Source organism: Triturus cristatus, chromosome 10 (genome assembly GCF_964204655.1).
Source record: "Triturus cristatus chromosome 10, aTriCri1.1, whole genome shotgun sequence".
Taxonomy (NCBI): Eukaryota; Metazoa; Chordata; class Amphibia; order Caudata; family Salamandridae; genus Triturus; species Triturus cristatus.
In genome coordinates this window covers 493,285,016-493,299,711 of record NC_140593.1, presented here as the reverse complement: position 1 = coordinate 493,299,711, position 14,696 = coordinate 493,285,016, and the positions used below count along the sequence as shown (strand labels likewise).

At 43.1% G+C, this 14,696-nt stretch overlaps 1 protein-coding gene across 18 annotated transcripts in view; it reads right to left on the bottom strand.

Moving 5' to 3' along the window:
• The window catches only part of DIP2C (DIP2 acetate--CoA ligase C (putative)), a 1,028,010-nt gene that overhangs the window by 425,524 nt on the left and 587,790 nt on the right, over positions 1-14,696 (bottom strand). For 13 of the 18 annotated variants that reach the window (XM_085631929.1, XM_085631931.1, XM_085631919.1 and 10 more), the window contains one exon: positions 2,766-2,831. The exons of the other annotated variants lie outside the window; for them this stretch is intronic. In XM_085631929.1, coding sequence (XP_085488055.1) covers positions 2,766-2,831 — 66 coding nt within the window. The remainder of the gene's footprint in view (positions 1-2,765; positions 2,832-14,696) is intronic. 18 annotated transcript variants of the gene reach the window in all.

Below are 14,696 nucleotides of genomic sequence, written 5' to 3'. Positions count from 1 at the left end.
GCACAACTCATTTACATAGTGGTAATTTTGATAATCTATCATGGACCCGGTCAAATTCTACATTCATTAGACACACTTCTTTTAAGGGCTTTCCCTAAAAATCGGACGTATTTTTGATGTAGACACTTCATTCCAAGCAACATACATAAATATAAAGTATAGCAAATACTTGCCTTTTCAAGAATCTAGCCCTCTGAAATTAATGCTTTCCTGGAATTCCATAGTTAATAGTAGGGCACACATTTTAAAGTGCTAATGTCAACGTGTGCGAGAACTGAGATTTATAAGCCTTTGTCAAATGCACACTGAACTGTTCTGAACAATGAATGACTGCTGGTAACGTCAAGACATGAGTAACTTTCTCATTTAAGGAGTTAAAAAAGTCCTTCTCCAAATCAAGCATTATGGAGGGACGAAATCTATTTACTAAATTCTTCAGAGTTTATTAGAAACTAGTATCACCTTCATCAGAACCACTTATATCACCAAAACACAACATTATCATATGATTTATTTTGTTTCAGAACATTGCCCCTCTGAGGCCCAGCGGGCCAGATTCAACAAGATTTGTGAGTCAAGACTTGACTGTGAGACCTTCTGTAAGTTGGCACCAGTTTATTAATGATTTATAATTAACCACAGGTATCTTAAATACGATGAAACTGCCAACAGACTAGCCACAGCTCCTCAGTGGGCTCATTAAAACATCCCCCTCAGCAGCAAAATAAAAGCGACTAGATTTAATTTCATCAAGCTCTGAAAAATACATATTGTGACACCAACCTTGCCAACATTTTAGTAGCGTTTGGGGGATGTTTTGAGCATACCTTGAATTTTAAGCAGAGCACTAAATGAGAGATGTAATAAGAACCTGCTAAAACAACATATACTTTGCCACTGCAATCATTTCCATTACTTGCAATATATAGGTATAAACAAGCTTCACACTGGCCCTTTTACATGAAATTCCTGTTTTTTAAGAAATAAAAACATAATAACTAAGCGCAGTGAGACCTCAGATGAAGCACTCAAAGGTTTGCGGAGGTTACCGGTATAGGGCAAATTTCAGAAGTCACACATTAAAAAAAAAAAAAAGGATCTAGGAAGGCATTTGTACTCCAACCTAGCAAGTGTATACATTTCCAAGACCTCAGGCTGCATCTGCCGAGGGGTAGAGCGAACCAAGCTTACTTAACTGATGTATTGAGTTAATAATTGATTACAGAATTGATCTGAAATCTTGCTGCATCTGTTTACAGGCTAGAATAAGTGACGAAATCAATATAACCCATGAATATACAAACGAATACTCCCATCAAATATATAAAGTTTGCGCATGAATAATAACACTGAAAATTTTAAATGCCCAATCAGTGTTTGTCACTTGAGGATCGTCACCAATAACCCATATTCTACACCATAATGCGTATCATACGGTACACCAATGATATAACAAGACAGTACTTTCTCCAACACACGACTTTTAGCAACGCTAAGTTTCCTTCCTCATGAACGTCAGTGCTGCTTAAGGTTTCTGCTCCAAAAGTCTTCTGGAAACACATTATTATAACAATTAAGCTAATGAGCTCATTAGCAAGCTTGTGGAAACACACAGCCAAGTAACAAATGCAGTACACCAAGTATCATCAGGCAAAAGAGGGAAATTACTCTGACAGCTTGATAGCTTGCTGAACTGCCTGTGTGTGATGATATTACTACTAATGAGGACGACTGCTATCCTGATTTGACATCCAAGACCTCGCCCAACAAGCCTCACCGCATGAAGTAATACTTCACATGTTGAGTAATCCAGAGATGATAATCTAAACTGTACCTGTGGTTACTTTCAAATGCGATGTTAAGATTACACAGAACTCCAAGGTGGCACATTACTCGACAACATTCTAGGAAACGCCACACAGATCCCATGTTGACAAGTGGAAAATACACAAACCTCTTTTACTCAAGATAATGAGGCAATAGTGACAATAAATACCTCAAAAATCAGCCCAACTTGTGGGAACTCTAGGAGTCGCTCAAAAAGAACACATGGGAAGTGAAACATATTCTAGACTGCACAAAAGGCTTGACTGTTGCCCAAAACACGTCAGGCAACTAAAAACCAAAACAAAGACTAAAAATGCCTTTACAGAAAGAAATTGCCACTACTACCACCGCCGTAGCATTGGTTCTTGTCCAAGCAGGCATTAAGCTCATGTGTTCTTAGACAAATCAGCAAATATCAGAAGCAATTTATACTGGGCATTTTGCAATTATTCTCTAGAGTACATATATGGCAATGTTGACTATCCTAAACAACTGGTTGTTGTAAACATATTTCTAATGCTTGCTTCTCTATAAAAAAATGAATTAATGAGATGTGGAAATCCTTCTGAAAGAAGATTTGGTGAACCTATTCAAACCTAGAAATGGAACATTTGGCACTGTCAATCAAAAATGTATCCTCTAGCCTCAAACTCCAATTACCCCAACATTTTGCTGAGTAGACCAGTTGCTAAGATTAGTCACTGGTCATAGCTTCTTACATGGCTGCTGCTAAAGCTAATATCAGCATCCAGAGCAGGCATTGCCCGCGTTCAGATGACACCTTAGTGATGAGCAGAAGTGAGGTCTAGTACGCTATACTGACAAACACCTGTGCTTCGCAAATGATCAGTAGGCAACACCTTTTCCCTGATTAAAGGCACCCCCTTGTCAACACATTACTAACAAAAACCATAAATAGAAATTCTGGAAAGGCTTACCTGCAGAGGTGAAGGGGTACACCACCTTTCTCGCAGAGCCACCCAGAGAGATCCAACTGCCTGAACCTAGACGGGAGAGGAAAATCAAATGGATTCAGTGCCAGCTCACTCACCAAGCAGTTTCCAAATCCCAGTCCCGCCTCTGGAAGAAACCTAAATTAAACGTTTGTGGCCGAATCCAGTCTTTAATTTGTAAAATATTAAGTACTGGGTTCCAAAGTTTTTCTCACAAGTCCACCAGTGGTGTGGCAGAGTGTCAGGGTGGCCAAACATCAAGGCTGTTTGGTATCAATTCCACCTCATGAGTCTTTCACCGACCGCCTGACTTCCAAGGCCCTTTATCTCTGCTTTGCATGTTATTTTCATCCTTTCTTTCTCCCCAAGTCACTGCTTTTACATCATTTTCTTACTCCTCCACTCCCCCATTCCTGCCTCTCTACCCCTTGTCTGGGTCAAAGGCTGTTGATGTAAAATACGTCTGGGTCTCCAAAAAAGAGTGCAGATGGGCCCTACCTCCTACCAAAGGCGCAAATTAAGCACTGCTGTCACCTCAAACCTCTATAGGAGACTTTATTTTTGAGAAGATAAAATATGCAGCCAACTATTTTTTGACAACATCAAGATGATCACCAGGGTTGGTTCTAGAAAGGCATGGTGGCCACGAACAATGAGTTGTGGGCTGCACAGCTCCAACCAAAAATGATGCTACCTATTAAACACCACTCTAAAAACGGACAGATGAAGAGTAAGATTCCACAATCAAAATTCATTATTTGACTTTTTCAACTTGCATGCAATGTGATTTATTTTTTAAGTTTAAATGTGTTTATTGTAGTGATGCCAAGGCATAATGTAAGCGTTACAATGCTGAGGTGTCGTCAACATTCGGCCTTACTCAGCGCTTATGCAGCTTTTAACAAACCAGAAAAACCCTCCCCCTCCCTTATACCATACCCCCCCCCCCCCCCCCCCGGTGCCTGCTTTTTCCAAAATATATCCTAAAAGGACAGCCTGTGAATCGTAGGGTCTGAGAAGTGCTAAGGTGTAAGGAGTCCTGTCGGGTGCAGCAGCTTGAGGTATCTAGGGCATGTAAGCTCGGTGAATTCTTGCAACAGAAGTGTTATAAATGGGCGCCAAACCTCTCTGAATGTGTCCTCTCCTGGGTCAAAATTGTTTGCCAGCCTTTCCATTCCTAACAGGTCCCATAAACGGTGTAACCAGGCTAGTCTCGATGGGACCTTTTTGGTACCCCATAGGGCCCGTATTGCTTGGTGCGCCGCTAGGAGGTCCAGCGTGATATGTCTCCCCCGTTTGGAGCGGAGCGGGTAAGTGAGTGGATTGGGGAGACCCAATATTAGTGAAGGTGGGAAATCTGGGGAGCTGGGTGTCAAAATGAGCATCTATTTCTGATAGAATTTCTTCCCAGAAGAGTGTCAATCTGGGGCATTCCCAAAGAATATGAACCAGCGTCCTTGGGGAATCTTTACATCTCCAACATTTAGCCACCCTGTCTGGGTTAGTTTTATATAGCTGGGCAAGGGTCCAGTACCAATAGGAGGCGATCTTTACTGCTGTTTCTGTGCTAGAAGTGTTGGATGTCGTGTCTTGCACCCTGTAGTGTATATCCTGCCTCTCTTTCTGTGTGTTAGGGAGTGGACAAGCTCCTGCTCCAACCGCTGCTGTGCAGCAGATTTCGTCACTGGCTCCGGGCCCATCAGGAATTTATATAGGTCTGAGACTATTCATTTATCGGAGTCCCTAACGAGGAGCCACCGCTCAAAATTAGTCAGATGTTGTTTTGCGGCTTCCCTCATTGCCAAGCCCATAGTCCTGTGCGTAATGTGTGTGTAATGGAATCTCTCCTCTTCAGGGAGCGCAAGGTCTGTGTTCAGTGTTTAAAATGCGATGGGAACTTCTTTGTCAAAGAGATGTCCCATGGATCTGCATCCGGGCCTCTGCCAGGCTTTGAACGCCTTACAGTTTAGTCCTGGTGTGAAATCTCGGGTTTCTACTGTTGGGGTTAGCGGTGAAGGGAACGATGTAAAGCACTTTTTGATCCCTACTGCATCCCGATGATTTTGTTTTTGGCCAAGAATCGGCAGGATGTTGCGGACTGGCAGCTTGGTGTAAAAGAATATTGGTGCTCCAAAGAGACTGTAAGTAAGATGCTGTCAGTGTCACCAAAAAAGAATATGAAAAGTAGCCAGTGGTTCCCTAGGCCACAACCTTGAATCAATCACACTATCAAAAAAATGTAATGCCTTTACGGACTACTTCACTCGGAAATTGTACTCATCAGATTCAGCATGAATCGTATGGAAACAAAAATGTCACCACAGCTTCTAGTCAGAATTCTCAACAGTAGCCAAAGATGAACTTTCAAAAACCACCAATAACTGCAAGCCCACTAGCCAGTTCCTGGTCCCCCTACTGCCTGCGACCAGCAGAAATTAATTCTTCCTCTTAATTCATGCGTAGCTTCCTGCCATAAATGAGGCTTCTTCCCAGATTCACTCAAAACTTGATACACCAAAATCCCCATTTCATATTGCCTTTTTCAAGAGAACAAGATGTTAAACCATCTCAAGAATCACAATAAAATTGATACCTTTTTAGTCTCCTACCAATAAGTCTTCCTTAAGGAATGTAACAGCAAAACCGCTATCATCAAGATAGTGTCAAGAATTCCTGTCATACGAGGGGAGGAAAACGGTAACCAGCAAAAACGGACAACATCTCCCAGGATGCTTAGCGGTTGAGAGGTTATGTAAACAGGAGAGCTGTTACATAACTCAAGGGAAACACGCCCTTATGTAAACAGGAGAGCTGTTACATAACTCAAGGGAAACACGCCCTTATGTAAACAGGAGAGCTGTTACATAACTCAAGGGAAACACGCCCTTATGTAAACAGGAGAGCTGTTACATAACTCAAGGGAAACACGCACTTATGTAAACAGGAGAGCTGTTACATAACTCAAGGAAAACACGCCCTATAAAGGGAGGAACCGGGAGGTACAAGGCTGTCGGATATTGTGTTTACACCGACGTACCTGCTTCGTGAAGAGCAGTGTTCCGGAGTGGTGCTCCAGTAAGGCAAGAACGGAGGTAGGTCGAGTCGTTACTCCCTGGGCCGTGTCTTGCCCCATCGTCACCTGTGAAGGACCCGGAAGCTCTACCGGTCAACCATTGAGCTTCGCTTTTTGACTCGGCTGAGTCCAAGCGCAGTGGCGCTTTTGCTGGTTGGAGTCGTAACTCCCAGCCCGACCAGAGACACAGGGACTGCCAGCTGTAACGCACACCAGGAGGTGTTTGCCGCGTTACAGACTCGGAAGTCCACAGGATCGATCGAGCGGCTGCTCTCGGTTCAGTCTTCTTGCTTGTGATTGGGGTATCGGTGACGCATCACCAGGAGGTGACTCCGCGTCCCGGTGCAGTCTGAGGAAGAGGTTGAGCGGCTGCTCCCTTCAGGTAGAGACCCCGGCTGGGTGTTTCCCTGACTCCTCGATTCTCCCCAACACTCTTCGTGCCCCTCACAGCCTACCGATTGGCATTGTCGGCCATTTCATTTCTGCCCTCTGTTGGCATACGCCGGGATCGGCGTATATGCAGAGGACGGTTAGGACCATCCGTGCTGTGGGCTGGTAACGTACTTAGCCTGGAGGATTCCAGTGACTATAACTTTTGTTTGTTCTTTGTATTTTATTTGCCTTCATTAAAAGAACTAACCCTTCACAAGTGGTTGCGTCCTCATTGTCGTGTCTGTTAAACGATCCTGAGACGTTCAGGGCGTTACAGATAGTTGCTGATACGTTACGGATATTGAGTGAAGGCTCATGAGATGCCTTTATATCTCACCACGTTTTTGGTACTACTGATGAAGGGAGATTAGCTCAAATCCTCAGTTCTTGTGAAGGGCTTTCATGGTAAGGATATTAAAAAGTTTGCATCCTTCCGAAAAACAAAACAAAACATCCAACTGGTCAAACTTGGCAGATTCTGTTTCGATTCTAACAAGATGTGCTGTTTCCCAGGACTCCACGCTTGCTTCCTTGCTTTTAAATCTATACAATGAAAAGATGGGGCTCCATATGGCGTACACCAGAGGGAACAACACCATGATGGCAGTCAATCCAAGGGAACTTGGTGACATCAAACATGACTGACCTGTGCGACCTAAAGTCCGGCTTGTAAAAAATCCAATTGGGTATATGCTTAAACTGCATCAAGCTGAACTCAAGCAAGACGGAATAACCAAAGCTCTTCTAAACTTAAATCCTCTCTGCACTCAGACGTTTGCAAGCAGATAGCACAATTAGCAAACTATTAACTCCAGCTGATGACGAAACTCATACCTCCCACGCCCCAAAGGACTTCCTTGTAGCCATGAACGCCATGCCATGCCCCGTGTTGATTATGAAAAATGCCATGCTTAAATCCACACCTACTTCAATGCACCATGTCTCATCTAAAAGAGGCTCTTAAATCGTCCACAAACCCAGGAGTGGCTAATAGAAAATTGATTCGTCTTGATCTTCAATATTTTGATTGGCTCCTTTCGGAAGACAAAATCAACTCTAAACTAGCCTGCATCATGAACAAGGTTAAACAAACAAAGCCACATATTTGTCCCTTGCCATCAGTGTGTTCTCTGTATAAAATAAAAATCCTCTGGGAACAACTGCAGGAAGAAAAACTATCATCTCTGGATCTACAGCATTATATAAAAGTATGAAGTAAGCGCACAGATCGAGTACACAGATAACTCCTTTTGTTATAAAGTGCCTAATTCTCCGTTTGTTTATCTACTGTTTAGAGCCAAAATTGAAACACAGTGATGTGAAGCTTGGTGGAGTGCTAGGATGGTGTGCAGGACGCCGTAATGCTGGGTTGCATAAAGTGCTCTGTTCACATGAAGAGAGGGGAGGACTGTAAATATGGTGTGATTCGAGGCAGAAAGCACTTCGGGCACGTGGGGTAAGAAGACGAGGCGCTTTATTAAAAAATATATATATATATATATATAAAAAATTAGTTTAACTGCAGTATACCTGCTTTAGCAGGAGACTTTAAGGACTTTAAGATTTTTGCAGAACCCTCTCTTGATGCCGCTACCTACTGTCTTTCGCCTGTGCATGGCTCGAATCCAATTAGCATTTTTGTAACACATTTTCTTTAATTGAAAACACAGATTTGATAACTTTGCATTCTACTTCAAGTCAAATTAGCACACCAGCACCCTCTGCACATCTACTGAAATGAGTTATCATTCCAAGAAAAGGATTGCGCTTTGAGAGTCGGCAAATGTACGACGCTCCCTGTCATTGCAGGCTCTCCATTTGTCCTCATCCCTCACCGTTATTGTTCAGTCAATTTCCCTTGCACTGCCACTTAGAGCTCAAATCCACTTTCTGAATCCAATCTAGGAAAGGGGCAGAACACCATTATAATAACTGTGTGTTGTCTATGCACAATAAAGAGTATGATTTCACTATGACAGGGCTATTAGTCGTATTCAAGGACAGCCAGGGACAGAGTGAGTTGTGGCACTTGCATCATTTTTGGTAGTTGCATAGTGATTCTCCCATTCCCACATAACATCCAAAACACGAGAAAAGTTTGTGTCAGAAGAAAATTATTTAGATTCAGACAACTGTGCAAAAAAAAAAACACAACCCAGCAAACCAACACCACCACCGTGTTTTCTTTTTTACCAACTTTTACCTTCACATAATGAGCCTTTTAATGAAAGCCATCAAAGAAAAGAGTTCTTGCACAACGAAATACAAATATTTATATTTATTTCAACTAAAAATGCCTATATGAATAAGTCTATTAAAGTCTATGCTGAGTCGACAATATCAAGCTAAATAGTTTCCTAAATTCTTTCAAAGTTTTAAAACTCACCAAGGTGCTATATTTTATGTGGACCATGTCCAGGGAACAACCCAGTAACAGATGGAACTTCAGAAAATGCTACATTCTTAGTGGTAGCAATTAGATGGAAAGAATTAGGGAGACCTGCATTTTATCCTCTAGGTTTTGTTGTTCCAACTTCCCCCTGCTGCCCTTACATCCTCCAGTACGCAGCAACAAAAGCAACCACAGACGACCTACTCCTCTCAGATGCCATCTTGAAAAGAAGCAGAAATAATGGCTGGGACCGTGTCGGTGGAATTAGGTGTAGCCCTAGATTATCACAAGGGCTCGTACCAGCCTGCGAGTGGCTAGTTGAAGGATAAGAGCGCCCCTGCAGGATGCACTAGCCCCCCATGGTTCAGGACAGCAGCTCTAAAATAAGCTAAAGTTGAGCTGCTGCATGATGGTTTCCATAAAATGTTAATAACAAAGTTGGGATAAGGAATTAAACCACTACCTATCGGTAGTGGGTCAAAGGGCAGAGAGAATTTCTTCATAAATATCATCAATGCCATAAGCCCTGTCATAGGGAAATAATACTCCATATTCCAAGAAACACCATTATTTTATACTCCTAGTGCCACAGTACACTAGTCCACACCTGGATGCCCTTGAAAAGGGCAAGCGGCAGAAGATGGAGGTGAGAGCTTGGGGGAGGATTAGGGAGGGCAGAGGCAGAGCCCTTTTGGTTAATGCTGACCCTCCTGCAATGGTCCTCCTTTCTGCCCCACTTCCAATGGCACTGATTTCAGAAGGCGGATTTGTTCCCAACGCATGCAGCCGAGGCTGCCACTGCTTCCTAACAATCCACTGAACGCCACCATTTTAGGTGTGTACCTCAAGAGTCTTGGTTGTCCTGCTGGACATGTAAACCAATTGTATTTACTTTTTGCATATTCTACTAAATTCTTCAAATCTGCGAGTGCTGCAACGTTGTCTGCACCTGAAGACTTAGAGCAGATGTGAAATGGCAAACCTGCCCTTTTCCCAGCAGAATAAAGACACTGCAAAAATAATAAAATACATTTGTGCAAAAAAATTTTTTACATTATTGTTCTGAGTGACCTTTTAGTTCACCCTTAAAAACCAGGACACAGATGCGTGCGAGTCTAGTCACCTTGTCACATTCTAAGAGAAACTGCCATGTTATAGCTCTAAGGAGGCATAACACAGGCTAAACACGTGACACCTTTTGTCCACAACGCTGGCCGCAGCAGAGCACAAGTCTGCAAACTAGTCAGGACACATGTAAGGATTATGCAAACGAGAGCTGTCGGAAAGGACGTCTGACCTCGGAATATACTTTGGTTAAACCCTTTATTAAATCTCCACTGGGGCTGGATCGCCGCGCTGAAGGAGACACATCTATTACTCTTATGATGGGCTAGGAGGCCAAACTCCTACTGAGGTCTGAAGGGAGGTTTCTCCTAGCCAGGAACAGCTCCTTCTTAAATCCTCATCCTTTCGAGGTAGCTCTTTCAAAACCTGGCTCACATCGAGTATTGAGTAAATAAATAACTGGTAGCTGGTTTTTGGTGTGAAATGGAAGGCCTAAAGCAGATTAAGGTGAAGCATTACATATTTCGCTTTCATTTAGTAAATTCGTGGTGACCCAAAGAAACTGGTAAAGCTAAGAATTTAAATTAAGGAAAAAACAATGACTCCAAGAATTGAGCTGGAATTTCTCTTTTTTAAACAAACAGCTTAAATCATTTGCCAATATTCAAGGTTTGAGGTGCAACTCTGAATGAAAATAGTTTATTTAAAGATATGGTGTCGGAGATTATTTATTTTATATATTTCTCACACTTCTTGCAGACACCGGTTTCAGGGGATGAAGCAGTGGTGTGGGGGAGGCAAGTGTGGTGAAAGTGAGCAAGAGGTGACAGGGTGACCCACCATGACACCAACTTAACTTCTATTCAAGGTAGACAAACAAATGTTTTAATCTTAGGCATCTGATACAAGAGAGACTCTCAGATGTATGGTAGAAGAATATCTGGATTCTGTCACTTTGATTTTAAGATATATGTTTATATATTTACATGTACTGATATAAAAAAAATACATACATCTGCATATTATTTTTTGTATATGGTGGAGACGAGACAGTTGCACCCTCCTGCACTATTGTGGACCTCTCGCTACAGCTTCACTGTAGGTTCGACAGCTTGACGTCCACTAAAGATGTTCACCATATTTGGGGTCGCTCCCAATCAGAACGCAAGGTTGTGTGGGAATCAGGAAACATGCCACCTGTGGGAGTGTAACAGAAGACTCCTTACCAGACTGTGGGGATACTGGTGCTCGGTGGCAGATGATTAGTAATGCAGGGACGCAAACCTTATTACCTAAAACTATTGGAGTAACTCTACTGATCACCCTGGGGAAATATCGGCTCATTCCTCTGTAATCGGATCCTTCAGGTGATCTGGTGTCTCAGCTATGCACGCTGTGTGCTGCATGAATAATGTTTTCTATGTCAATCTCGTCAGCATCTTGAATCAGGGTTAATATCTTTCAACCTCCCCTGTCATTAAAGCAATCCCTGGGTCTGCATATCTGACATTTCATACTAGTTTTGACCATGTCTGCTTTATGGGTGCAATCAACATTCAGTCCAGAGATCTGTTCTGCAATAGCATCGGACTGGCTTGAACCTGGCTTGGTTGCTTGGGCACCTCATGCCACGATACTCCCAGCTCAATCCACTTGAGATGCTGAACCCATCACTTTCAAATACACACCCCCCTGGACCGTTTGACACTTTCCCTTCCTTGACACTGTCTTTGAAAGTGCTGAATGCACTTGTCGGCTGAATACACAATTTCAAGAAAGCTCATATTTGGATTGGGCCCAAGTTTGCTGTTAGGGTACCACAGTTGTGGCACTAACCACTGGGAACCAACCCTGCATTTGGTTTGACTTAATCCAGAAGCTCTGCAGAAACAACTAACCGCATGGTGACATATCACGATAAGGGCATCACATCTTCTTGTTCCCCGTGAAGCTTTGAAGAATACCAAAACAGTACAGAAGCTTTTCTGCTGTGCCCTGCCTAGACAAAGAGTAGCCACACTATCCTCAGAGAAGAGGAGCTGGCCTGTGCACAAACCCCAGGTGACTGAGATATGTGCAAATGTCTGATCTAAGGTGAAAGCCTGTCCACAAAGTCGCAATGAAATACGGTTTAGCTGCTACCAGAGACGGTTGACATTTGCATCACACAATGCAATGAATGATACTGTTTTCTAGGGAGCTGGCATTGACCACTCTCCCTACTCAGTCGCTACAGCCCTAAACTCTAGTAGCTAGCCAATGGCCAGTGACCCAGTGTTAGACGGGGTGTGGGGCCAGAACATAGCAGGCATCCTTTGACTTTGGAGTAGTCTGTATCATCCCCTTTTGGATAATGTTCCTCGTGGGAGCCAACTAGTCGGGTGGGCTACTCATACACTCAGTGTTCACACCACAGATAAATCATGACCACAATAACCCTCTTCTAACCGATAAGACCATGACATTTAGGGACATCCTTGGGAGTTGACTGCAAGGTTCTATCTCATTTCCCAGGAATCTCTTGAGATAATGGACTTCGTGGAAGAACAGCAGTAATACCCATTACAGCACAAGAGCCACAAAGCTCCGGGTACAGCAGATATTCCATTAGCAAGAACCCCATGTCCAGTTTCTTGTGACAGGCAGAACCCATCCCCAGTTTTGATGCGATACAGAGTTTACTTTTGGCTGGCTTTGGTGCTGGAGTACCAGTGCAACAGCACTAAGCTACCTTCCATAAATAGTGCTTCAGAGAACTTTGGACAAAGGGGATGTGAATCAGACCCCACAGCTAAGTCTGATGACTCAGTGCACTAAAGCATACCCCTCAGGCATTGGTTTGACACAATGGTTGCAGGCTTCCCACCAGTGAGAACAATATATCAATAAAGACCCGATTTGTACATGGACAAGTAACCTTTCCAAGGAACACAAGAGCATGGTAGTGAACTTACCACTCAAAGACTGTCTTCTAGAAAATGCCGTTCGCAGCTGGGCTATAGTGTCCCAATTTAAATGTTTGTCAATCAACCCCGCTTATATCCCCATATGTTAGTACATATGAAGAAAAAATGTGTGAAAGGTCTGAAAGTACCTCACGTAAGCATCACCAAGGGAGCTGCCGATAGGTATTCACCAGTCTGCTCACGTTTTTTCATCATTGGTGACGTTCAAGACCGTGAAAAATTATATCAGTGTCAAGTATAAATTTTAAGAAGTGTGAGAAAAGAGAACAACATAGTGATGTGTGAAAGGATGCACAACAAGTGCTTGTTGTGTGCTATCCCACTAAGACCCTATAGTGAGAGAAAAGGTAAACTCGTAAGCTAAAATGAGTTGTGACTCACTCGTAACAATGCCAACTTTATTAGATGCCGTGAGCTCACTCAGGTTAAAAAAGAAAAAACAATGTTGCAGACCACTTCAATTAGGGAAGGCCACCAGTGAGCCCAACTCATCCTTTCATCCTTTTGAAATCATCATAATGAATACTACGGAGTCAGATAACAATAAACTTCTGTTACTTGTCAATACCACCAACAAATACTTGTTGGCCGCCCAAGAGAGCCAGGCTGGGGCCGCCCAAGAGAGCCAGGCTGGGGCCGCCCAAGAGAGCCAGGCTCTGGCAGCCCTTGATCGCTCCTACTAATTGAGAGAGCAGGATAGATTATACTTGACACACTTCATCTTACTGGTTACGTTTTTTGTAAGTACTACAGCTTTATACATGGTAAATAAGAGCACTGCACATCTGAGTGCTGGTTCTTAATAGTAGTAGCCTACAGCTACTTAACTGTATCTGAATGAGGCTGACGGAGAATGCTGGACTGCAACAGTTCAAAATGCCCTTCTGTCACTGGGAGAAATCCATCATTTTCAAAATCATTTTTAACACTTTGGCTTTCCTTTTCTTGGTTATTTTAAAAGTTTCATGGGTTAGACTTGTACCTAATAGCTGGGCTGTGCCTGTAGACCTACAAGGCTTAATTCATACAACAGCGTTGCCAGTTCCTGTTTGGCTCATGTGCCTATGTTACATACTTTTAATGCTATGCTGCACCAACTTCTTGAAGTTACTGCTGTAGGAACTCTGTCTTAAGGACTAGGGGTGCCCTGGCATTAATAAAGGAGTGGCTGAGAATGGTTGCGATTTCCTGGCATTTTGCAGGCCATATCAATAATTTTATTTCATCTCATGAGATCACAGCTCGTTAGTCCTCTAACAATCTGGTGCGTTGCCTCATGCCAATGAGATTGTTGCTTTATCTCCACCCAGCACACGCTGAGACTGAAGCCCTTCTAAAGGCTCCAAGAAGACAAATTGGGACTCAGTGAGTAAGATCACTACAAGGGAATTCCACAAACCCTCTGCACCAGTTGTCACAATATCGTGAAGACCATTACAGCATTCTGAACCAGATCGTTAGCCGAGCCCTGAACATTTGACCTCTAGTCTGAATTGTCAGGCTTTGCCCACAGATCTTTGTGAGTCCCCTTACATTGTGATGCTGTGGGACCCCAAAGCGTGAATGTTTTGTTAGGACGATATTGTCACTAAATCATCTGCTCTCCCCTGATCAGTTGCATGGACATATATATCCTGGTGGACTAGGAAACCAACTCTCTTCACCAATCTTGGTACTGTGGGATTGGACCCAGATGGAGAAAAGGGTGAAGTTCAATACTATCTATATGTCACTGTGTCTTTCACTGGAAAGTCCTCAATTCTTCCTTCACACCTGGAACCATAGGCCTCCTCCTCACCTCTTCATCTGTAAGGTTTTTGTTGGTCGCACTTTCTCAGTGGACGCAGCTTCTCGATGGGACACTCAAAGTTGCCTTTTAAAAATAAATCTCAAGCTCACAATCTCCATGTGTTAGTAGTTCCCTGCAGTGCGAGACTGTTCACAGAAGTTTTGCTCAACGCAAAACAAATAAGAAAGCATGCTGCGAA